This window comes from Atractosteus spatula, chromosome 8, assembly GCF_055471065.1.
Source record: "Atractosteus spatula isolate fAtrSpa1 chromosome 8, fAtrSpa1.hap1, whole genome shotgun sequence".
In the NCBI taxonomy this organism is placed as follows: Eukaryota; Metazoa; Chordata; class Actinopteri; order Semionotiformes; family Lepisosteidae; genus Atractosteus; species Atractosteus spatula.
In genome coordinates this window covers 28,620,413-28,647,886 of record NC_142713.1, presented here as the reverse complement: position 1 = coordinate 28,647,886, position 27,474 = coordinate 28,620,413, and the positions used below count along the sequence as shown (strand labels likewise).

The window sequence follows — 27,474 nt, the reverse complement described above, 5'->3', positions numbered from 1 at the left end:
AACAATTTAGGGTAAACTCAGGGAAGCTCAATTAAGGTTCCATTTCTACTTATTTATATGGGGGCTTGTCTTACTTGTGTATTTTCACACACTTCAAAGTCAGAACCAAATACAGTACGTGAAATTGCTCAAGTTCTTGTAACTGATGTCTAGTTAGGTTCTGTAGATGCCAATGTCAGGAACATTTGACACAATCTTACACACTTCTTTATTTGTGCCAATAATGGTCTGTAAAACTATCTTTTAGTGATTAAATGAATATGCAAGTTCTGGAAAATGAAAGACCCATTAACAATGAAAAGCATTGTTAAGAGCTCAGTCTGAAGGAAAATGTTTGGCATAGTGTGGAAGACCATCAAATCGTTTTCCAGAGACATCCTGTGGTAAAGTTTACTGCATGGAGCTTCTTAGCACAGAAGATTTCCGTCACAAGAGCGATTTTTGGAATTTCTTTGAAAGGCGTTTGGGCTCTTACCTCAAGTCTTCCTCCGCTGCGGCTGTATGTGGTAGCAGAAACCCCAGGCAACGAGGCTGAGGTGATAACATGACATCTCCGAAGACCTGAATCTCAGCAATATGGGCAATATGGAAACTGAATCCTTCAATATTATGTCATCTTGCCAGTTTAGTCATTTTCAGACTTTTTTGCCTTTTGATTATGATTTATACTCTTTTAGCCGCTTGAGCAGAAAGACGGAGAACACCAATCTTCTTTGTAACTTGTTGAAAGTTATATAACATATACAGTAGTTTTGAACATTTAAGTAGATCTACCATGTTAAATAACTTATTAATTTGCCTCATTTCATAATTCTGTATGAAGACTGTCAACTGCAACACAAGGCACCTTGTGAGTTCTGAATGTGGTTGTTCATTTATAGTGTATTAAAGACTGATATATAGAGTGCTTTAATGGTGTTGATTTTCACACCCTAAGAAATGACTTATCTGCATATCTTCGGTAAATACAGTTCAGTATTTTGTGGGTTTTCACAATGTGGAAACATTAATAAAAATATTTTTCAGTTTTATTTTGTATTTTTTATGTTTATAACAAACAATGTTGCTTTAGAATGTAGAATATAGAAATTAGATAATAGAATACTTTATACTTAGATCTGCTAAAGCATAGACACACTTTCTTCCTTTATGATATATCTATTTTTAAAAGAACACACATATTTGTATAAAAGACTCACTCTGGTAGGTACAATACAAAAAAATTCTATCCTAATATAGTATATAAGGAATTTAATTGCTTTACTTTCTTTTTTTTGGGGGGATAATGTTTCTAAAGACAGGGTTGCAAGTGGCTGAAATATTATGAACAGACATTTATCTCTGGTTTATCTCTGTAGCTCAGCTAGAATATTTTTGAATCTGGACGAAGTGAACAGCTGACAACCAATGGCTGTCAGCTACCTGAGCCCTGCTGGGGATGGACGTGGACTGTTGGGCTTGATTTGGCCCAGGTGTTTTGAGTCTGTCTCGCAGGAGCAGCTCCTGTACCTCGCCAGCCGCCTGTGATCCTGCAGCATTGAAGATGAGAGCAGCCCTTTGGCAGCGTGAAAAAGATGGCTGACGTGCAACTGCACAGACAGTGGTGTTGAGTTCAGCTGATTAAAATATATGAAGGCAAAAAGAAAAAAAATATAAGAACGTATTTTCAATTTAAAAATAATGTACCTCAGAATCCCAATACATTCATTTAGCAAAGCAGTGTTACCTCCTTGTAAACTGATCAGAAGCAAAGTAGGGCTGGGCCTGGACAGCACTGGGAAGGGAGACCTACATCACAAACAGTGTCAGTGGGGCACTAGCTCTCTTCCCCTTGACCCAGAGGACAATGCCTCAGTATTGTGACAGAGGACACCTTGCTGTAGAACTGAGTCCTTCAGATGTGACATTAAACCAAAGTCCTGGCTATATGGTCATTAAAGTAAGCTTGTGAGCCCCAGTGGCCTGGCTCAGCTGTACCCTGCCCTTCCACAACCTGGCCTCCCTCAGGTCCCCCTTTAATTCAACGGATGTTCCGACATGTAGTGAGGATGCTGGAACTAGGCACATTCTTTTAGTCAGAGCATTTAATTGATATTTCAAGCAACTGAAAACCTTCAGACTTTAGCAAGAAAAAGAAGACAAATTAAGATCTCAACCCTGTGATAACGGGACATAAATGTGTTTACGGGTTGGTATATTTGCACCTCACTGTGCTTCATTCCATGCGCTTATTCTTGTTGTTTGATACAACCGAAGTTAATAGCAAACTTCCTAGACTCGTGGGCTGCTTCTGTCATTCTTTTGCTGTTCGGCGTTACGTTGGAAGTGAAAGCAGTGCCCCGTAACGGGACGAAAGTAGTAGCTTTGCCTGCAGTGTAATGGCACCCATCCCAGAGTGAAACAGCACCCAGAGCAATGCGTGAGACGCCAGCAGCAGCACAGAGAGAAAACGACTCTCAGGCGAAACCTGCCCATGACGCACAGTGATGTGATGTGTGATACCTGCCACTGTTTCTTATAACTCCTTTCAGGTAACTCAGTGGAAAAAGCAAATGAAAAGCTGTGGGCCGTTATTCTGCGGAAGGTTCTTGCCCTTCCTAGAAGATGACTACAAATAGATCGTTAGGCAAAAAAAATCCCTTATTTCTTCTAAATAATTATAAATGACCAAATGCAATAGTGCAATTTTAATCATGCCTCTGTGTTCGATTGTTTATCATTGCTAAAATAGTTCCTTTAAAATCTGTCTAATGTGGGTCATTCAGCACCTAATATGGTTCACAAAAGCATTCAAACAGCTATTCCCATAGAAGCAGCTGAAATTCCCTAAATGCATAAATAGAAATTTAAAGTAAAGTAGTATGCAGACCAATTCAGATCTTTTTTTCTATTTACCATTGAACTTCTTCAGCAAAAAAAGGGTAAAAAAATTAAGGCAAACTTCAATATGTTTCTATATTGTTAAATTTTATATTTATACAATACATATTATTATATGAGAGTGGGTGCAGAAGAAAATCTCCTCTTGCAAAGATCTCACAAATGTTGCAGTGTCACACTTTAAAAAAATGTATTTTCACAGTTATTGAATGCATTTCAAATATCAATAAAGAGCTCAGGTAAATAATCACATGTTCTTGTTTTTTAGCCATTAAAGAATAAAAAAGTAAAGATGGTAACATTTTTTACTTCCCAGATTTGCGTGCCCCACTTACTCAAGCAGTACTTGCAATGTCTTTTCAGCCATTATTAGACTGTAAGAAGATCTCATCAGATTCTTATGTCTCTGTATAGCATGATGTGACCATAAAACTTCAATTTTGCAAAGTGCTGTAGTTGGGATTTATGTGAATGGCAGAGATTTTTTGTTGTTCAGAAGTTGTAGTTGAAAGAACTGATCTAAATGATAATGAAACCAAAACACCCATATCAAGTGTTGAGGTTAGATTAGATAGGAGTGATTAGAGGATTAAAGTGATCCTTAATCACCAATTTGAAAGTGAAAACAATGGTACAGTTGTTTATTTACTAATATGATGAGTACTTATATACAGCACACATTTAATTCTCCATTTACCACTAATCTCTGCATATGGTAATGATACCTGTGTATTTTCTCCTTTAAAATTAAAATAAACAGTGCCTTGCAAAATTTATAACCACAGCAAAGGGGAGAAATTATGCAGTTTATTTTAGTTTTTGATTTTTTCTTTACAGTTGTTTTTTAAATTTAACTTCTTTTGTCTACAAGAGTGTTCAGTTTGAACATTCATGTTCTGACTAAAATATTCACTTGAAAATGTGTTCCTCATTTGAAATAGATAAAAAATCATCATTGAAAGGGAATGAATTGCTGCATGTTTGCAAGACACTGTAAGTTCTTTAAGAATCTGATTTGCAAGGGTGAAATCCAACAGTGTCTCAGATGGGGTCTTCTGTGTTTTTTTGTGGCTTGTTACACATGTCATTCCCTGGAAATTATACATTTGTATATATTTTAAAATACTTCTAGGTATCCTAATAGTATTTCTTTTCTTCTTGATTTTAAGGTTTCTTGATATTAAAGTTCTATAGGAAGAATCTACCATCCTCGTTCCAGGCATCCACAGTCCTAATGGGCTTATATCTAGCATTTAATAGCAAGGGTTTCTAAAACCCTAGTCTTCACCATTGGTTTCGGGTGAAAAAGATATTAACCCAGAAATGGCATGTATTAGCCTAATTGATAAATAGTGAAGAATAACCATAATTCCCACCTAACATATACTGCAAGTTAGGCTGTGTAGGCACAATTTTCCTTATTCAGTAACATCAGTCATTTGATGGAGTTTTATTTTTATTTTAATAGTATAAAGCAGACCATAAAAATGGTTACTGTTGTTCTTTCTTTCATGAGTATAAGATTAAGACTGAAGCGTGATTAAGAATTCCAATGTACATGTACATACTGTACAGTATGTCAATAAACTACTCTACTCTACCCTTTACTCTGAAGGTTAATATTGTTATAATTCTCAGGACCAGCTACTGTACAAAGATGCAGAACATGAAACTGAAGGGATACTGATACAACTAGTAGCACTGCCGAGCAGCACCAGAGTATTGTCAGTTTTCGCACTCACAGACCCCTGGGAACTCTCATGTATTGTTTTTCTGAGAACCTTCTGAGAACTTTACCACAACTGCACCCCAACTTGCTGTGTGCGTGCAGCCACCCTATTCATACTGACCTTTCTCATTGATATAGTTTAGGCACTTGCTTTATTTCCTGATAAATCCCATTCCACGGTGTATTAAATTTTTATGAAGCTGTCAATTGAAATGAGATACTTTATTGAGTAGAGCTTTGTGTGCGTATGTTTCTGCCAGATATTCCTGATACATCGTTAGCGGCAAGTACACCTTTGTTAACAAGTGGGTTTTCAACTGGTTCCTAACAGAAACACTGAGGTAAGTCATTTGCAATCCACACCCCCCAGTTTTTAATTAAAACATGTTTCCTGCCACTCATCACAAATTATGAATGTACCACAAGATTAATGCTTTGTGTTTGTCCAACACTTCTTGCAACTACACTGATAGAAAGCTGTCATTAAGCACTGGGTTTGTAACCTGTCATTTAGTTCTGGTTTTCCCAATTACACCAGTCCAGTCCATCGTAGACCTTTATTTGAGCCATTATCTGAACGATGTTACTGATGTTGGCATCAAAAATTAAAATCCATTTGGCCTGAAATCCATAAACGGAGTTACTTGCATGTCTTTTAGATATACAGTAACTTGCTATAGACTTGAATTTACTTCTTAACACCCATAGGAGTAGCCATTGACTCTTCATTTTATATCTGAGGTCTTAATCAGAATAATTACAGTACTTGCCCATTCTTTGTGTTCTGAATTGTCAAAGGTCCCTTGAGGACTGGAGTTGTGTAAAGTGGTACAGTGATATGAAACTCTTCGTTCCCAACCAGGAACAGCCAGCTCCTGTCCCTCAGGGCTGCGGGGTCTTCTGGATTTGAATCTTAATAACTATATCTTAGTCATTCAGTTTAATCATTTACCAACTGTAAAACTTTAAGGACTGTCGGATATGCCTGGTTCTCCAGGCATACTGTATAGCTGGCTGTCACTATCCTAGAAAGAGAATAAGGGTAATATGATATTCACGAATAAATCTGAATAAGAGTACAGAAAACGAATCCTTACAAATTTTGATTAATGGTGTTGTATAACGTACCTTTAGGAGGAGTTAAAGATTCTAAAGTTGCACTTCCTCTGTCACGCCCTCTACAGCTAGAGGGTGCTCCTAGTCTGTCCTGTCCCTAGTTTCCTGTGCTTTACTCGTCCTTCCGGTGTGTCTCTGTCTGGGGCTATATATTTCCGGGTCACGCTTTTGTCCTTGCTCAGCATTGAGGTTCGGATGTCCTGAGACCCACTTAGCACCAGGTCGCTCCACGTCCGTAGCCTGAGGGCATAGGTTTCTATACAGAATTTCCTGAACAGCTGAGCCCGGGCTAACCCCCGTCCCACCGCTACGCATAGGGTCTTTTTCTGCTCTTCTGCCATTCCACGGTTTGTCCCTTCCGACATCCATGACACCACTCCTTTACACATAAATAGCCTCTGACTGCCCACTACTCTGCATGTATGTTTTTTAACACTCAGCATTTTAGTCTTATCGCAGACCAACCCCTACCCACCCTTGGTTGGTGTCCAACTGGTGAAGTGTTGGTCCCTGACATGTTTCCCTCCCATAGCTTTCACCTGTGAAAGTAGCTGATATTTCTTCTCTTTTTAGAATACATCCTCATTCAATCCTAGCAAAATTCAGACAAACTCTCTACTCTTTCCTTCCTTTTTCTGTGTCTGGTTACTCTTCCTGGTCTCTTTTAGATAGATAGATAGATAGATAGATAGATAGATAGATAGATAGATAGATAGATAGATACTTTATTGATCCCGTGAGGGAAATTGCAGAATTTTGCTGTCCAGCCCAGAGTTTTAATCTCAAGATAGCTGCTGCTAATGCTGCTACCTGTTTGGTGACACCTGCATCATTTATGCTTCTCATTCACTTCATTCTGCATGAGTGTTCCTCTAAAACATTGCATATCCAAATCTGCTTGATCACACAAGCTTAATCCTGCATCAAGCACACTTCTCATTTATTCCATGGTGCAACTTTTATAAAAAAAAGCAATAAAATGTGTTTGAATGTACTTTAAAATGGGTATTTAAAAAATGTATGCGTGCTTGAGTTTTGAGTCAAAAACATGAAAACCTGCATTTTCTCATGACTATGGAAAATATTTAAAAACTGTAAATTCTGAGTGATTTTTTCAAAAGTCATACTTGTCATTTTAAGCGATCCTTCTTTCCATTCAATATAGTTAAATGTCATGTATTTTTATGTCTTATATTGTCAGCAATGGCCAATGAATAGCTCAGTAGTGTGCCGTGGAACATAAAGAGATTTATTTTGTTTAATGGAGACACTCAGACCCAGTGATGACTATGATTAAGACAAATGAGACTAGAATATTTAAATATGCTATGAAATTTCACCACTAGTAGAAACAACCTGCTGTATGATGTGGTGATGCTTTATTTTAGGAATAACCTGTAAGTCAAGTGTTAGCTCTTTGTGTGTAGCATCATTAAGGCATACCTTATATGATTCACTAATATGGCATATATTATATATACATTAGTAATTTACTAACATTCAGAAAGCTGTTTTGGTAATAAAATAGTATGGTCTGCCTTACAGTTATATCTAAAATGAAGTCTTATTCTGAACCTGAATGGGCTTTCTGTGTCAGACTAATTAAAGACTTTTTGATTGTATTAGTAATTAATAGCCTTGGTGCCCACGTAAGGCCTAAGTACAATATTAATTTTGTCAGCTCATTCTTTTTTATTACTGATGATAAGATTTCATTCATATCTACTAAAATCTGCTGATGCTGATGTATGGTGCTTATTTTACTACGAAAATATGATTACTCATTTTTATCTGAGCAAATATTATTTCCTATTGCACTGCAACATGAAAACCAGCTTTTCCGTTAAGTAAACTGTGGTTTACATAATGTGCAATGTGTCTCAAGTGTAAAATGCCACTTATGTGATGTGACAAAACTGTGATAGATACAAGCCTTGTGGAAGGTATTCATTACATCCACACAGAAGAAATCATTACCTCACAGAATATTCTTGTCAAGATTCATAGAATGTGACTAATACCTTGGCTTTTAGCTATGTATTAGTATTGTCTGTGAAGATTTTGAAATTACACATATACATGTATACCAGACTCTGTATGATACTAGTAACAGAATATTTACAATATATTAGTGGTGTTACACCTAATAGACTTTACAAGCCACGCTTGTAAATTAAACATTGTTCATTAAACATACATCAGGGTCGACAAATAAAAATATTTTCCCAGTAGTCTTGTTTGATGCATGTCTAATACACTATAAATATTATAGAAATCTATTAGAAATGGCTTTAAAATGATCAAAATGATATTAGAGTCGATAATTCTAATTATACAATAACATACATACATTTAAAACCTCCTGAATAAATCTTTAAACACTTTGTAGCTTTATTTTGGAGTTTTTAAACTATTGTGTGTTCAGAAAATAAAGAAAAATAAATTCACAAGGAATAACGACATCAAAGAATCAGATGCTTTCTAAATGTTGTCTATTGAGTATTTAAGTACTGTACTGTATAATAAGTATAACAAAGTTTACCTCACTTGGTTAAGAGACTAGCGTGAGAAGGCTCAACACCCCCAAGAGGAGATGCTGCATATGTGGAGACAGGACAGAGGAGGGATGTGTACAAGGTGTGTACAGCAAAAGTCAGTAAGGATTGTGATTTAAAAAAGATGGATGAGATTAGTTTGTCTGTTGTTATGCCTCCTAAACTTCCATTTCACAAGGAATAATGTCATCCAAGAATCTAAGGCCTTGTGAATGCTGTCTTTTTAAGTAGTATTTAAGTATTGCATAGTGAATAGTACTCGTATTTAACTATTGCATTGTGTGGAATATCAAGAATACGTTTGGGCTTAACCCTCTTAGTTAATAGGTAGCCTCCTGGCAATAGGATGAGGAGGCTCAACCCCCAAAAAGAAACAAGTGAATCCCAAGCCACCAATGCAGAAACAGAGATGGAGGAACATACAGGCACAGTATCAAAACAGAGTGATGAAGCCAATTCATAGAGGGGGATTATTAGGAGGCCATGACTGGTAAGGGCCAATGGGAAATTTGGCCAGGACGCCGGGGTTACACCCCTACTCTTTTCGAGAAACGCCCTGGGATTTTTAATGACCACAGAGAGTCAGGACCTCAGTTTCACGTCTCATCCGAAGGGCGGCGCCTTATTACAGTGTGTCCCCGTCACTATAGTGGGGCATTAGGACCCAAATGGACCGCAGGGAGAGCTCCCCCAGCTGGCCCCACTAACACCTCTTCCAGCAGTAACCTTAATTTTTCCCAGGAGGTCTCCCATCCAGGTACTGACCAGGCTCACACCTGCTGAGCTTCAGTGGGTTGCCAGTTGTGAGTCGCAGGGTGATATAGGATGTATCATTATGGTCAAGGTCAGAGAGCTCTCTGAAAACTGCAGATAAATGGTCATTGACCTCAAGCTGGGGCCCAATTCTTTTATTCTTATAAAAGACTTCACAAAAACGTCTACTGGTATAGTGGTAAAATAATACGACGATTATTAAATAGTACAACTAGTACAGTTTTAAGTACGATTTCGGCTTACATTCAGTTGTCGGGTATGTAGAGGTGTAGGAGTATAGTCATTGTGCGTACAAGTGAGGTGAGAGTGAGAGAGACGTGAAGACAGATCATAGTATGATGGAAGGAGGCTTTTTCTCCTGGAAGTCCATATAAAGCTCATTAATCCAAGGGAAGGGCTAATTACACACACTGTACTGCCTATTCCTCATGTGGAATCTCACTCCCACTGGATCTGAAAGATCTTATTACACCAGGTATGTCTCATTTTCACTCCAATAGGGTTTTTTTTTAAATCCATCACTTTCCGACTTATACACACTATCTTAAGGAAAGGAAAGTTGTGTGGTCTATTTTGCAGAGCTCCTAAGTATCAATGAAGGTGGTTTGTGCCTTACTGTAGCCAAAGCTTGCATTCGCCAAATTAAACTGCAATGTGACGCAGCCTGCATGGTTCTTGCCTGCTTACATAGGTTCAAGGCTATATTGCAAAATGTCTATTGTAATACGATTAGTTTCAGGATATAGAAGAATAACTGTTCTGGTAGACTTAAAGCAGAATAGTATTTTATTAGGTGGTGTTATTCATTAATACGTCAATTTAAGATAATCGGATGTAATTATCATCAGAATGGCTTCTGAAGGATTGTCAGGAGGGAAGCATAATGGCGCTACTGTACCTCGCAATGGTTCAATTCCTGTTGTTGCTATCTGCATGGAGTTTGTATGTTCAACTTGTGTTCATGTGGGTTTCCTCCAGGCACTCTGGTTTCCTCCCACAGTCCAAAGATATACTGGCAGGTTAATCAGCTTCTGGGAGAAATTGACCCTTTTGTGAGTGTACCCTGCAGCTGGTGTCCTGTGCAGGGTGTACCTTGCCTTGCGCCAATTGCTTGCCAGGATAGGATCTGGCTCCCTCATGACCGTACTGGATAGGGTGAAAGTCAAACAACAAAATGTAGTACAACAGGAGAAACTACCTGAGTAAAACCATTTCATTCTCTACATTTGTGCCCCCCCCCCCCCCCCAGAAAAAAATGGTTTAACGTCAAATAAAAGTGCAATAATAGGTGTCCAACAGTTAAAACAATGAGACAGTGGGAAGCAGTGGGAAGCACCATATTCTTTTTCTTTTTGACACTGCTAAAATGTTACAAATGTTCAATGATTATAAGGAAAAGGACAATAAGCAATTAAAAAAATATATGTTAGGGGTCTCCAAGGTACCTCCACCAGTAAAATCAGTAGCTCAAAGTGCAGGTTGCACTGCTGTTCAGCATGCCCAGTCCTGAACTGTGGATATCAGTTAGCTAACTCTGACAGCCTTGATAGCACAACCTCTCACATACAGTATGGATGAGCACTGGCAACATTTGTCAGCTTTAGTTATCTTTTGCTTGCTGCCTGGGACCAGTATCTGCAGGGTGTCTGTGTACTATCACAATCAAGAGTGAGTGACTTTTCAGTCCACCAGGTGGCACTGCCTTTTCTGTTAGGCTGTAAAGCTGGCAGCAGGTAAAACAGACAGCACTTGAACCAGTGGGCATGTCAGAGGTGGGAATGCATGGTTCCCCACCCCACCCCCATGCTAATGCAGGAGTAGCATTGAGCTGAGCCCATCAACAATAGCTGACTTACAATTTTAAGAATAAGCGAGAAAGCAAATACTTTGATCACTTCAATTACTGGAATACCAGTATTATTCATGCATTTGCAGACACACCCACTGAAGATTTTAACTAATTCTCGAGAAGAAGGGAGAAACATTTCTGACACATCTTCACTCTCTCCTGGCACACATGCACATTGAACACCAGTTAACTCATCCACCTGATTGAAAGCGGAAGGTTTTTCTTCGATATATTGGGCCTTATTCCCAATTTTTTAAATTGTGAAAGACAGCTGGAAGCAGCATCCCATTAAACAGATGTAATAACTGTAACTTGTAGTCACATGAAGTGATAAAGGTGATTTTCATTAAGGTGAACAATTTTTATATAAACTGATGCAATGGAAATAATTAGCAATCTCAGCCTTTGAAGCCTGTGATGCTTAGGTATGATGTCTCAGACTTCCATTACCTTCAGGATTACCATCTGATAAGGAGCATCCTCTTATGCGGAAGTTACACATGACTGTTAATTAAAGGCCTGTAGATATGATTATGACGTGTTAATGATTTCCATTACACAGGTTTGCATAAGTTGCACTCATTTTTGTAAATGCAAATTTACTTATTGTCATATCGCACTCACCTGCCTACACTGATCATTTGTAGACTGTTACGAAATCATTCTGCATGCGGCTTGTCATTTCTTCCAGGTATAGTGCCTCAGTTATTCAATTTCCCATTCTAAAGATCCCACAATGCCAAGAGAAGAAACAATATGTCATTAATGAGGTGGCAAAGGACAAATCCGCCTATGCAGAAATGTGCATTGGGAAATAAAATGTTTGGCAGGATGGATGGCTGTTAAATTGGATAAATACAGAATGAGGCCCAGATGGTCTGAATGAGTAAGTACTCCTCAGAGGTAATGAAATTCCATGTGATAGAAATGAGCTAGTGGGAGCTACTGTAGCTCTGAGTGTAATTGATTATTGCTCTGGACTAACTGAGAGGCCTAAAAAACCTAGGTAGGAGAAAAAGAGTGTCTAGACTTTGGTTAGAAAATGGGGGAGAGCGAGATATCCAGAAGGGAGTGCTTATTCATAACGGATTGAGGTGGATTACAGGCCTGTGGGACTTTGCTACTGCAGTGGGAATTTCCCACTTCACCAAGGAAAATCATGGGTACTGGCCATTTGGTAGTCTTTTTGCCAGACTCAATAAGAATAAAGTCTGGTGCTGAAGAACAGGTTGGGCCAGTTGAACCAGTGCTGAAAGCAGGGGCATCACTTATCAGGGTAACAACTTTCTTCCCATAGGCGAAAGCACTCCAGAATAACCCAGGGTAATTCCAGAATGTCCCTGTATCTTAGCATCAGCAGACAGATGGCTGGACTCCGAGTGTGTGAGATGACAGACAAACCGGCTGCTGCTGTTTCTGGGCTGCAGATTTCGCTTATATAACAATGTCCCTGGCCAAACAGGATCAGTCGGAAATGTTAGGGGTTGTAAGTAAGGATCTGGTGCTTGGTGAAGAGTAAGAGAAGGGATGTGTTGTGAATATTATTTCACAGTGAGGGTTAAGATCAACATTCCAGTATCTCTCTGTGTAAAAAGTAATTAGTGAAGTGAAGATTGAGGAATGGGTTATATGGGGTTAATTTAGTTGAATTCTCCAGTGCCTGCTGATTAAGATCAAGAACAAAGAATATAAGAAGCAGGGTATCATGAAACAAATGTGAATGCTGTAGTACCTGGTGATTATCAAAGAGTTATACTCTTCAAGTTAAGCATCCATATACAGAAGTGTTAATGTTAGCTGTGAGTTATTAGTGGAAACGTGCAAAAAGCAACCAAGAAAGAAAAGGACCGTGCAATTTTCCCTGAGTAGCAACCAACAAGTTAGATCTAGGATTCCAGAGGGGGTCTAAAAGATCTCCTCTGGTGCCTCTGGTGCCCAGCGTTGCATGCTATATCAAGAGATCATAAATTACACAATGAAAAGCAAATTTATGCTACAGATTCTACCATCCCTGAATACAAACTCTCTATCAGCTTGCATTCTGGGTCAGTGGTAAGAAATTAAAAGTCTACGTAGTAAATATTTACTCTTCTTACCAGAAGCAGAACAAAAGTGTGTGCAGTGGAATTTCACACTACCTCTGGCACCGCCGAGAAAGGGCAAGGAACAAAATGATACATAAGAAAGCATTTGTGAGTTCTAACAGGGTATTAAATGTGGTCCAGTAAGCCTTTACTAAATATTATCCTCGATGTAGAAAAAAAAAGGGTCAACATTTATTTCTTTATTATTTATCCTTATTTCGATCACTGTGCTTTGCATTGCTTTTGTTCAGTGCCAGCTTCCCAGTGGGTCTGTACTGCACTCTTGGCTGGTAGAAAGACACCTTAGCACCAAGCCCTCCCACAGAGGAAACTACACTTACACATAATCGCAGGGTGCCAAACACAAACCAGATGATCCTGGCAGCTCTTCCCTTTTCGAAGAGTGACATCTATAGTCCAACCAGGGTAAAGTGAGCCTTGTGTGCCACTTCAGGTTTCCTGAATGCATAAAGAATCTAGGATCATCAAGACTCAAGGGCTCTCAGTAGTACATGACTATATTTTTCTGCCTTTCCAATTTTTGATCTCTCAATGTATTTGATAGTCTGATGAAGTTACTGCAGATTTGGCATTGGAGCCCATATCTGTCCTAAGAATTCTATTACTCTGGGGGAAGCAGTATTATGGGTGGATTAAATAGACCTCTAGTGGTTTGTTTCGTCATGTTTTTGGGAGACAATCATTTAGAAAAATAAATCACTGTCTTTTTTTTATTTGATGTAACTGCGCATCATTAAAAAGGTCAAGGGAATTTCTTTTTAAAGGCAGAAAATTTGAATCTCGTGACAGTGTGCTGCTTAAGAGATAGATGTTACTAAAAGCCTGAATGACCTCTGGCTTTGACCCAGTGATGAGGGGCTTTGCAGCGATAGAAGGCAGCTATTTCAGAATGTAGTCGCGAATGTGTCAAAGCGAAACTCAAGAGGACACAGGGCTGTGCTGCAACTGAGGGTGGCTTGAGCATTCCTGCCACCTTGGTTTGCGGCATTGTGACAGTAAACTTTGAACATGGGGGTCTTACAGCATGCAGCTGCAAACAAATACAACAATCTGCAGAAAGCGGTGGTGCTACACAGAGAGGATGAGACCATGAAACCACTGCAGTTTCCCCGCAAGGGCAGTGTAGCTCTCACAGCCGCTCTGCTCCAGATGGGCATCGTCTGTAAGCAAGTGCCTCTGCAACAACAGCGAGAGATATTTTGGTAACACCCTGCAGTTCTGGGAAGCATCATTCTGTAGCTATGGTAAATGTTTCTGCCTTTAAAAGCGAGGTCAGCTAAAGTTCCCACCTCTTTAAAAGGAAATGGCTATGCAAGACAAAAGAAACTGTCCAAATAATAAAAAATTAGACACCCAACCACTCTGATGCAAAGCTGTTTTGACTAACATCAGTCAGAAATTAATGGAAATTTCAAAACTGCGTAAAGTGATTAATGATTGTGATTAGAACTTGTGATTACTCTTTTGCATTGACATCATCTGTAATTCCTCAGTTCTCCAAGTGCTCTGTCTGTTGGCTATATCAGTTCCCTAGAAGCATTCAAAATAAGAGCAGACCTAAAAATCTGAATGCAACGTTCTTTGCTGTTGCGTAAACATTTGTTTTCATTCGAATATCCACATGACAAGATTATTGTGCAGCTCTTGTTTTTCAGATGCATTCTAAAAAAAAAGCTTATTAAAGCCACGGCATAAGGAGCATCAAAGGAAACTTTGCTTTGCTTATGCAAGTATAAAAAAGTCTACAGATTTGGAATACTAATTGAATGCTTTGGCAACAGTTTGACTTGACTGTGATATATGCAAGTGACTTAGACTGTTGCATAAGCACTAAATGATCTCATCTGAGAGAGCTGATTGGACACTGGGAACGAGTTGATGTAACCTTTTGAATATCAAGCCTGGTAAAAAAGATGAAAAAAAAAACAGAAATGAAGCAATGTGTCCCACTTTATACCACCTGTCGATATGGAGGCTGCACTAAATCACCTCAGGCAGACTTTCCAGCGGTGGAGCTACGTCCTCTTTAACAATGAATCAAGGCTTTGTGTAAAATAGATCACCGTGATGCAAGCTAGATGAAAGTCACATCGACGACTGTGCCGTCAACAAGCCAGTTGATGTAGAGGTCTGAGTGTGATGGTTTGTGCACAAACATCGATTTGCTTCAGATGCTCCTTTTGTAGCGATTGATGGCGACCTGGCTGCACAGAGCTACATTGCTCAAATCCAGTGACCTCACCTGTTGCACGTCCTGAAGGCTCATCCTGGTGCAACAGTACTCCTGCGGGACAAAGCACTTCCTCCTGCTGCTTGTCTTGCAAGAGCTCTCTTGCCTGATAAGAAAGTGACAGTTTGCCATGGGTGCCCCATTGAACATGTGTGGGATGAGCTGGGATGACATTTGGCATCTAGGGCTCAGAGACCAGTGAACAGATACGTGATTATACAGGCGGTATGAGAGGAATGGGGCAGAATCCCACAGGATGGCATTTACAAACTGGTGCAAAACATAGCTTGTATTCAATCCAGCAGTGGCCACACAAACCACTATCCTGGGAAATTCACAGTAAACCCCAGCATATGTAGCCCATTGATGACAAATATACTGTATAGTAAATTTTCCAAATGTCATGTCTGCGCAATAAAATGTTGACGCACCTACTTATGTGTCATGGCAAAAACAGGATTGCACGACGTTCTACAACGCAGTGCCTACAAGTGCTACGTTTCTTTGGATGAGCTGCAGTATACCTGTGGTGAAGGGAGGCATGGTCGTTGGTTTGATTCCATCCTATCTCTGTGATTGCATTAGCTTTTGCCATGTTCTCTGGTTGTTTGGCTTCCTCAGACATACAGGTGAAGGTCTTTGTTTTAGCTCTCCTAATTTGTCCCAGTGAGAAAAGTGATTGGTGACCCCCACCTCACTTATTCTCCAAGAGCGAAGTGACTTTGATGTTTCTCTCCCCTCCAACCAGATGTAATGCACTGCTTTAATATAGCCCTCTGTTACTCACCTGTAAAAATTGCCTAAAAATAAAACCAAGTGTCTGAAAATGCAGTAAAAGTGGAATTGTATGAGTTTCTAAACATGATACTTGTATATATTTCAATAAACACTGTTGCAGAGCTGAAGAAGAATTGCAGTCCCCCTGGAAGAACTCATTGTGCTACTAAACCTTGGAAAATAAATATTTCTGCTTCATAACACTAAGGAACTTTCAAATCTTAATTCATTAGCAGTATTTTATAAATTCAAATAATGTCTTTCAATTTTTGTAAGGTTTTAATAATGTTCGTGCGAATCCAAAATTCTGAAGAAATTTAAAATACAGTGTAGTATCTATAGAAAGCTACCTGTCCCATCGTCTTAAGCGTGGAGTCTGAAATATTTTTCAGGAGTTAGAAAATTGTAAGCAAGTTTGAACAATTTTCAATATCTAAACGCAATTACAAGTTCTGGCCACTAGAGGGAACCAAGTTCAATGGAATGTGCTAACGGCCCGCGCGATGCACTACAGCAGGCGTTTCTTTTAGGGTGTGTGAAGAGAAAGAAAAGTAACATCTGAAAATGATATTCATTAGTAAAAGTAAATATAGTAGATCACCTACGCAGCTACACCTAATATATGATGAATGTCAATCTTACCATATAACAATTTAGTTATTCTAAATTACAAAGCCCATGAACAGCAAGGTTTTCTATAGTAACATCTTGTGCTAGTCAATATATTCTTCAGTTTCTTAAACTATGTTAAGGAAAATTGTATATCAGCTGACTTTCTTATTCAAAGAAATATTTGAAAAATTTGTTTTTTTAAAAGGAAGGGACATAAATAGCAATAACAGAATCTATTGTTTTAAAGGGATGTGAAGGTACTATATTTAAATATAATTCCATAACAATCATGATAAATCAAGGGTCCAAGGCACCTATGGGTTAGTTTACATAATGAAGCTACACATCATGATTTTGAAAATATTTATTTAAAAATAAGCCATACAGTACATTAATAGTGCAACAGGTTTTAAAAATCCAGACTTCTGAACTGTAAGGTATAAATAGACACACTACATCAAACATCTATTTTTTTTTAATTGCTAGACTTCAAGTCCTAGTGCATTCACAGATATTTAGCAACTCTTTTGGTTTTCTTAAATATCATAAAGACTAATGCTTGGATTGTGTCATAACTTCAGTCCACCCAGCAGACACCGAACACAAGCTCTGTGCCTGGCGGTGTTTTTTTGTTTGCTAAAAGTTACCTACCCAGTGGAGACCTATCTCAAGTGATGGGGTTGCTAATGGGTTGAGCTGCTGATTCAATCCAGGCTAGATGTTTTGTCACCATACCCCACCCTTTCTGCAACCCCCACAATTCAAAGTCTCACTGGAGGTTCAGTCAAAAAATACAATATGTAATAAATAACAAAATGCAGTCAAGTCTCACTATAAATAAAGCAGGAGTTACAAATGTGTTCTGCATACTAATAATAAACCAGCAACTTTAAAATGCATTATAAATAGATTTAAAAAGTACAAATATATTTGTTCTGCATCAGTTCACAGTGAAATCGGTATCACGTAACAAACAATACATCTTTAAAGCAATGAGGTACAGTCAGCTACTGAATGTGCTATAATTAAAACCTACTCTGCGGATACTGTGGATGTATCAGGTATAACTTGATATTAATTCCACCTCCCTTTAAAGTGATATTGGCATTCAGAAAATTCAATATTCAATAAATGCTTAAAGAGCATGGACATGTGTTTGAAACCAACAAATACGACAAATACAGATCTCTCTCCAAGCTCCAGAAGGCGCTGCATATAAATATCAGACCAAATTGGCCATACTATTGGAAAGGATTAATTATTTGGACTTCTCTAGCACAAGATTATGCTTTAATTACAACACTTCTGCATTATTGAGCAAATTCATTAAACAGCAGCGACATTCAGTCCTGTTATCACTGTACTATTGCCTGCACCAATATAATTTTTCTGTTCTGTCAGTCTTGTACTATAGGTTGAAGAGGTAACAGTAAGGCTCCAGGGATTTTTTACTGGAGGCTCAACAACTGAGTTCATTACTCAGTCATGTGGCTCACAACATTTTCACCAATGTGGATGAGCACCCAGCATACAATAAATTTACATATTTAAAGACAGTTTCTGTTAAATTAATGACACATATTTTTGTGAGGCTACTTCCTTTTGCTCTGTTTTTATTCCTTCCCTGCGTGCATGTAGGTGTTGATCCAGTCAATCACTGTTTCCAGCTCGCCAATGGCCTTATACACTCCTTGATCTGCCATCTGTCAATAGATAATGACAGGACACACATCTGAAACATGAAACCCACCTTTGATGTAGGACCAGACTTTCTTCTTTTTTGCAAGACACAATAAATTTCCCAGTACTAGTAAATGCCTCCTTCCATAATCTCCTAACATTGCAGGAAATGTGAACTCCTTGTGGTGGTTTTAAAGACTGTATTACCCATCATCCAGTAGGTGTCACTACTAGCCCTTTTATTCCAGTTACTCTCATGACAATTTCAGTTTGAACTGGATCACAGCAAATACAGTCAGCTCTAAAACCCTTAGCTTCAGAGCCAATTATCTCTGCTGTAAGTGACTGAGAAAGCCAACCAGGTACAATCCAATGGCTCCAGACAACAGTCTGTCTCTCAGCTCCTCGAGCACATGATTAAACTTGTGCATTGAAAGTAACCATCAATCATCTTTGCAGAAACTGAGCTCCACTCACCTCCTTGTATCTCTTCTTCATTTTGTTCAGCAGTTTGCGTTCTCTTGAAGAACATATGCTGGGATGTAACCTCAACTGCAAGAGAGACATTGAGTTTTATCATCACCCATGAGTTACCCAGGGGTCTTCCACTCAGACCATTGCACGCAATTGTCATGAACAAGATCATTTGAAAGTCAATCAGACATTCTTAATACATCCATCAGTTTCCTAACTGCTTTTTCCTACAGTCAGTAACTGGGGAGCTGTTACCAATCCCAGCAAGCAAGGCAGAATACACCCTGGAAAGGACACCGGTCCATCACAGCAATCACACAGACAGAGACACATGCACACTTACACTAGGGCAAATTTTCCCTGAATCCAATTAACCTACCAGTATGTGTTTGGACAGATAGGGCCCCTGAAAACCGAACTTAGGGCCCCAGTGCTGCAAGGCAGCAATGCTAACCACTTTGTCACCATACTTAATGCATGCAGTCCTTAAATAAAACTAAGAACAGAGAGCAATGGTGACAGTATTTTCACAGATTGTATTGTCATATTCCTGGTAAGGGCTGTGCCAGGCCAGATCCTATTCCAGAAACACAGGCAGATGCAGCTACGCCTTGGGCAAGACACCAGTACATTGCAGGGCATGAACTTGCACGCTCATGTACAGGGACAGCTTACAGTCACCCATTGACCTAACTGGGTGGTGAAGGGAAACAGAGGTACAAACCCAAAGAGGACATGCAAACTCCAAACATAAACTCCACACACTCTGGAATTTGCCCAGACTTCAAGAGCTACCTGCCACTCCATCTTTAAACTACTGAAAATCAATTGTTTTGTACTGACAAAATAAGAATGGTGACAAAACATTGCCCTGATATTCCCTAGTTCAAACTTCAAAATGAACAACATACACTATACACTACACTGAACTAACTACAGCCCTGGTGTTACTATTAATGTTAAATAGAAGCAAAAATGTTTTCAGTTCTTTCAAAATCTTCAGTTAACAGTAACTAGATTTTTTAACTAAAACAACAGATAATATTTTTAAGGGGGGTTATGTTAAAATAAGTACAGCTGATGACTTCCCAAACGCATACTCACACAGTGTCCAAGATCTTTGTCCAGTCTTGTCAGGTAAATTACCAAATTGTCAGCTTTTAAATCCACTACCTCCACTTTTTTTAAAACATCCTTGAGATAGAAGTCCAATATTTCCTTCAAGATGGGGATTCCATGTGGGTTTGGTCTCTGACAAAAAAAAACGCATCTTTTTAAGTCTGAGGAAGAGATAGAGTTTAGAGATAGAGGTTTCTAAACCTGTAAAATTGTGTCATGAATGCACCAAATTGATTTTATCTTTACCTTCAACGACGGACCAAATTTCGGCAAAAGCTTTCTTTCTTTGATGTTATCCCTCTGCAATAAAAAAACACAAGAGTGAACAGGTGAGGTACTGTATATTCATAAATATCCTCTTTGATGTATTTGAGAAATATTTTTATGTTAATTTAGCGCTACATCAAATCGTGCATTCGCCTTTACTTACGGGGACGGAATATTTTAAATTAAGAGACATTTCGAATAATTCTTTCAGCATCTTTCCAGGCAGGTGATTCTGGAGGCATTTCTGACCGTCGATGCCTGTGCCTTTGGCTTCGCAGATGTGTTGCCACGCCATAGCAGAAAGTATCAGCGCAGCCGCAAAATGCGCTTTCATCCTCTCTGATCTTGTGTCAGTGATGAGGTCTTTGCGGGTTCTGCAGCGCACCGCCAGTCGCCTTGTGTTCTGCTGTGAACTCTTAGGATTAACGGAAGGTACACATCTACCACAGTACAGTACCTTCGTCTTTTTATAGACCTGATTTCGCTTTCTAAAAAAATTCCCACACTTGTGACGTGGTGTTAGATAGGTAGAGTCTCTTACCGGCATTCATCGTCAAAATTTCCAAGAAATCCCCACATGAAGCTGAAAAGCGGCTACAAAAGCCTACGGCTATGGATTTTAGGTTCTTCATTTATAAAGTGTTACGTGGTTAAGTGGTTTGCTTTCTAGTGAAAGCTCGTCTTACCGAATTTTATGTTTGAGTTTAAGTTATCTCGTGAATACGTTTTCCTCAAATTACATAGAAAGTAAATAGTAAATCCACAAGTGAAAGCCAAAACTTCCAATCAAACAAAGTTTTCAGGTGATCTAGTGAAAACTAAGAAATGTTCTGCAGGTTACTGGTGTCTGACACCCAAGTAACTGATTTTACAGTGACAAAAGCAGACATTACAAATGTCTTTCTATCTGAAAAATAAAATCTGTAATTTACTGTAGATCAGTCATAAAGCAAATTCAGTAATCTTTTGCTTCACTACCTCACCTTGTGCTGCTGCGCCTCGCCTAAAAGTTGTTAGCTTTGGTAGTGGATGAAGTGGGACCTCTCCAATATGTTAAGCATTTTAGGATCCTTTTGGATGAAAAGCAATATTTATCCAAATATGAGTTGGAAGAAATTTGTGCTTGTGGATGTCGTAGATGCAAACATGAATCACACAACAAACACGTCCCAGTTCAGTGGCATGCTCTGGGAATGTGGCAGGCACAGCCATTACCAGAGAATCTCTCGTCCCTGAATTCTCCATCACTGCACCCATGATTGACCAGCTCTGCTCATGCAACAACCCAGGTACAGTAGGTCCACCTGAGGGATCCTTTATGAATCATAACAACTAGTTTCACGGTCAATACTGGGCTTCACTGAAGACTCCCTAGCCCAATATCTGTCAGGAGGTAACCTGGGACCTCTGGTACAGTATCCAAGTAAACCTGCAATAGATTCATCGTGAGACTCTCTACACAACCGTCGTTACAACATGGACAACAATCCATCAGAGAGCATCAAAGTACAGTGTTTCCTCACTAATCACGGTTCTGCCATGGCTGAGCACCCTACAGTATATATACAGTATACGAAAAACCACAAAGTGATTGCTAAGAGAACAAACAGCAGGCTGATAGTGCACCAGGGCATTATTGCCAACTTTATGACATGACATGCTGTTTTCAATTTCCCTACATAGTGTTACATTGGCAACATTTTCAGACCTTTGTAGACAAAACATCATGCTTTATTATAGTGAAGCCAGTGTTAGCATAATCACTTCATATTTCTGCATGAATATGTTCATCCCCATTCAAGAGTCACTGGGTAATTCCTGTTTCAATCTGGAATCAATGTCAGACACTGATCCACTGTGTCACCGGGTCTTATCTGATTAAGACATCAGTCCTCTGCCTAGCAGGGTTTTACACTGTCTAGATCTTAGAGCAGGGCAGCGTCACGTCTGTGACTCTTTCAGCACACTGAGCCCTGTTTCACTCTCCCCCTCTAAATTCTTCTTTCTCCTTCCCTCTGTGGCAGGGAGATATCAGCCTGACAGTCTGAGTCACCAGAGTGACAAATCCAGCTCACCCTGCTCTCGCCAGGACTCGACCACCTTCGCCAGCAGGCCCAGGGCACGCATAGCGCCCTCCCTTGACAGCAGATGACCACCAAAGGACCAGTCCTGTGCCTCAGCAGAGTTTTACACTGTCTAGATTTCAGAGGTGGGTGATGTCACTTCTGTGACTCGCTCTGCGCACTGAGCCCTGTTACACATTGGAAAAGATAAATACTTTGTGAGAGACTGATAATTTAAAGGCATTTTATGAACTCAAAAATAGGTTATGTGATATACGGGCTTTGAGATAAGTATGGCTATATTGAGAATAAAGATTTTTAGAATTCATGGAAATTTTGATAGGTATTTTTAAGGAGGGCTATTTTCATTCTTTAAACTGCAAATATTGTACACACTCATCCCAGTGTTTTGTTTTTTGCTGTCAAAGCTTTTAACAAAGTGGTTACAGTGAGGTGCAGCAGAGCAGCAGTCAGCAATATCTGGATGAACGCCAGTGAGATCGACACAGAAACGTGGCAGAAACATGAACACAATTCAGCATTTTTCATCAAAACGCATATCTGGAATTTGCATGACTCATACTTGCATTGGGCTACATTTTGCATTGCAATGCCAAAATGTTACATAACTAGCTTTTGAAGAAGATAGTATGAACTGTTGGCCTTCAATGGGTAATTGAGTAGGAAGCATAGCTAATACCTCAGTAAGAATCTCTAACGAGGTCACCGCTCCTCTTATGATTCATTTGAGAGAGAGGGCTGACCCAGATAATTTAAATGAAGGAATTCATTCCTTTACTTCACTGCGACCTAAAGCTTCTACTCCAGACAGAAATCAACTTCTACAAGTTTGCTCACAAAAGCAATGCAAAAGTAAAAAAAAAAACGTTAGCAAGTGTCAGAGATAATGAAATATAAAGAAATCATTGCAAATCATTCTCAGACCGTGGTACAATCAAAAACAAAATGTTTGCGCTCAGAATCGAGCTCTTCATCAGGAATTGAGCTTACTCTCGGCTTTCACTCAGGTCCTTCGTAAAATTTAGAGGTGAGCTGTCATCCTTGCAACGCTCTCTGGCTTTTGTCACTGTTTCTGTAGCAGTTTGTTTCAATTTTACGGGGTCGGGCTGCTGACCCGACGCCCAACCCTCCTCCTTTCTCAGCGCGGTCTTGGGACCAGCCATGGCGGAGATAGCCACAGGAGAGCAGGTGTTGAAATCGTCGGAAAAAGCAACAAAAACGTGATCTATTAGATGGAAATACAAATAAAACCGTATCTGGCAGATATTCTAAGTGGCACCGATAAAGATGATTGCACACACTTCAGTTCCCTTTACATGTCAGTGTGAGATATAGTCTAGTCTCACATGTTCTCAGCTGCTCTGAGGGACAACACAAGCAAGCAGGTCACTGAACGAATGGGGACCTACTCTGTGAAGAGGTTTGGTAAGGTAAGAAGATAAAGGTTTGTCAATGTGAACTGAAAATGAAAGCATGGCCAGGGATCATTCAGCTTTGTTTCCCTAACTCCTCAATTCAGTCCATATTCCACACTTTTTGAAGGACTTTTTGGCTTGCCTTAAAACGGGACTCTGAAAAACAGACACTGAAATTGCAACTCAGTCCCTCCAGAGGTAAAATGGGTTTGTTTGTTTTTTTGCATCACAACCACACTGTTATAAAACTAATTATCATATGAAAACTTCAGGACCACAGGCCAAAGTCTTCTGTATCAAGGTGAACCTTGCATCAGCATTACTTTTAACTGCAAAAAATTCAAAAGGTTATTAGAAGAAAAATGGACAGATGTTTTTTTGCAACAGATTGACATTTTATTGAACAAAAATGACATATAGTACAGCAGGTAATTTATTACGCTGATTAATACTGTAGTTGTTGAAAGGATCGATCAGCTGTGGGTTCACTGTTGAATCACAGGACATGAGCAGAGTAGCGCTGTGCAGCCAGGATGACCTCAACTGCAGCAGGTGGTGTTCTGAAGGGACAAAACACTCCTGTCCAGACCATCACACTTTGATCTCCCCATTGATTGGTCTGGTGTATACATCAGCTAGAGCATCATACTGCGCTTCTGTGGTACAATAACTGACATCTATTTAGGTCACTTACACAAACCTTGATTCATCCCTAGAGAGGATCTGGTATCACTGCAGGCAATTTTAGTTTTATTGGAACGCCTGAAGTTTTTTTCCAGTACACTGAAGAAACAAAGGCTATGGGGGATCGCACGTCCTTTTTGTAAGAATTTTCTGTTCTTTCCATCTTAGTCTTTCTTGATTTTCAGTGGATTTGATATTACAAAGGTTAAATTTCCTCATCACCTATGCCCATTTGATTCTTTCACGATAGAAGCGATTTAGTGCTTATGCCATGCTACTTGGGCACAGGCCCATAAACTATGAAGATTTGCCACCACAGATTCACAACTCTTCCCCAAAAGCTACAACAAAATATACAGTATCTTCAAAAGTGGTTTAACAGGTCTCATTCCTCTCTATTATTAACTCTTTCTTCACAAATTTCTTAGTTAACCCCTTCATCCTTCATCACAAGAGGGTCACAGCACCATTTATGCTCATATCCCATGTCCTAGTGAACATTTATGCTAATTTTAGGTGATATTATAAGAGCAGTAAGACTGTAAGCTCTTAAAGGAGTGTAGGCTTTGAGAGAGAGTGGCCTGTTCAATTACAGACAACAGAAAACTGAAATTGATGGTGATAGTGTCATTAATACACCACTGTGACTTCCCCCACTAAATCTTTTCATTGAGCACAGAATCTCATCCATTCATCTATGATTGACAGCTTTAGTATTGTCAGGTAAGTCTTTAATTTTTGCATCAGATCTCACTTTACAAGACCATATGATTGCATTGAATTTTGCCTTATTGATATTTATATTGTGAATATTAACAAATCCGGTGTTTTTCTCGTTGTTGATTAGTATTGTCGTTCGCCAGTGTGCATCACAACGTGAAATCCATTGTCCTTCTCAAAATAATTCCTGCTTTGCATGTAGTGTATCAGCCAATGTGACTCTGCAGCTGAAATTTTCTTTGAACTAATTTCTGGAATAAAGAGCAAGGTCTGTCAGAGTGGAAATAGTGAAACAGAAGCAGAAGGAAAAGAAGGGAGCTAGAAGTAAGTGTAAACACAAACACCCAAACGTATTCTCACTTAAATATTGTAACCATATGTACAGGGCATGTGAATTGAATGTCCCCAAAAAGTAGAAAACCGTTAATGGTGGCCTCAAAGGAAAAAATCTTGGTCAAGTGACCTTACTTATCAATTAACCGAATGACTCAGCTATCCTACACCTACAAATATGTGACTCAGGGTAGTGCTGTTCATGCTAACGTACCCATGCGGAAGAGCTGGCCAACTTGTAGGTGGAGCTGGTATTAATCTGTCTTTGATCTATAGGATGTGCAGCCATTGTTGTGGGTTAAGAATACTTTGTTTCCCATGAACAAAGAAATTAGCAGCTTCTTTGATCTGGCAGGAAAGAGAGGCAATGATCATTCCTAGGTTCTTAGTTTTTAACATGCTGGGAACTATGGCAATAAAAAGGAAATGTACATTCTCTTCGTAGATGCCCAAATCATTCCTTCACCATAATTCTAAGGTAAAAGACCAATAGATGAAGGTAATTCAAACCAAATCGAATAGATTATTCAAAGTTTTTCCTTGATACATTCTACATGTATTATGTTGGACTCATGAGCTGTAATATATTGATTTCCAGCCCCGGGCCTGGAGGAAAACTCTGTCTGCTGGTTTTCATTCCAGCTGAGCTACATCTGCACTGCTAACTGATGACTTCATTGATCTACTTGCTTGTTTACAATTTTGTTTTTAACTTGTGTGTTCGGCCATTTCCGAGTTTCACAAATACCCAATCGTGCTGTTTCCAAACAACTTCAGTGTAAAGAATGTTACGCAACTCGCGATTATTTCTCACTAAACAGGTCTCACTTGTTGGTTGAATTACGATGACCAGATCCAGATGGAAATGTATCAGCAACTCCCACAGCGAGAGCCTTTTCCTTCTGCAGAGGTCTAGTCTGTCACATTTCAAACAACACACCCGAATGAGGGCAGTTCTGAAAGTCAGAAACTGGTACAGGGTTGATACCGATTACAAATCCCATTAGAACCTTTAAGAGCTCAAAGAAAAATGTATAAATATGCACCTGTCACGAACTGTATTCCTATGAGCAACTCTCGCCGCCAACACCCGCGCACTTATTAATCAATTGTCATTCCTCATGCTCTTCCCTATTTATACCCTCTCACTCCACTATTGAGAAGGACTCTTCGGCTTTCTCTGGTGCGCACCACAACTCTCGACCTGATTGTTGGCTACCCGACCTTGTTTCCTCCTGCTTCGACTTTGTCTCGCTTCTCGTTTTGGATTTGGAATCACTTGACCTGACTCTTTTGGCTACCTGACCTAGCTCTTTTGACTCGACTACAACTTTTTTTACTTTGGCCTTTGGGATTTGGATGCCAATCGGTAGCAATAACCTTCAGTCTCAGTGCCACATAGGGTCCAACCTGGTGCCCCTAACGCCTTCTCTGACAGCACCAAATGGAAGACTGAAATCAACAAGCTTGTGATTAAGAACTCGACTGGAGCAAGAACCAGAAGACACAGGAATAGATCTGGATCCACTATTGCAATATATTCTGTACCCAATCCTGTGACCTCCTGCTTCAGCAAAAATCTTTTCTTCAGTGTTTTGGATTGACTGCTGTGCTGATCTTGCAGCTTAAATAGAGAAGAACAGAAAGAATAAATAACAGTTGGTTATTTTTACAAAAAAAACTCTTAAGGGGGAACTTCAACTCTATTTTTATATTTTGGGGTTAAAAAGAATCAGCATTGATGAGTTCATTTTGAACCACAAGAAAAGTAAACTGTACACAGTAACTTGTAAAACCTCCATTTGACATCACAAAACAGAAAAAAATTCCAGGTATGCACAGCACCATGTTCTGTGATTCAGAATGAGAAAACATCCAGTGAGGTGTTGCAGCCCTATGGCATTGTAAAGAAGCAGGCTTGTGAATACATCTCTTTTAATCCAATAGAAATGTTGCTTTCAATTTTGAGATGGTTTTGCCGACCAATACTACTAACTTGTTAAATCTGCACACAGATCACATTGGAATGTTTCTGTGGTGAGATATTTGCTGCACAGCCTGTACTTATTTG

At 39.3% G+C, this 27,474-nt stretch overlaps 1 protein-coding gene across 1 annotated transcript; it reads right to left on the bottom strand.

Moving 5' to 3' along the window:
- Window positions 1-18,001: 18,001 nt before the first annotated feature.
- il26 (interleukin 26) lies at window positions 18,002-20,501 on the bottom strand. Its single transcript, XM_088924366.1, has 5 exons — window positions 20,331-20,501; window positions 20,147-20,200; window positions 19,886-20,032; window positions 18,785-18,859; window positions 18,002-18,330 (listed from the first exon to the last, which is right to left on the bottom strand). The coding sequence occupies exons 1-5, from the start codon at window positions 20,499-20,501 to the stop codon at window positions 18,241-18,243; spliced, it is 537 nt and encodes a 178-aa protein (XP_088780492.1). The 3' UTR covers window positions 18,002-18,240.
- Between the last annotated feature and the right edge of the window lie 6,973 nt (window positions 20,502-27,474).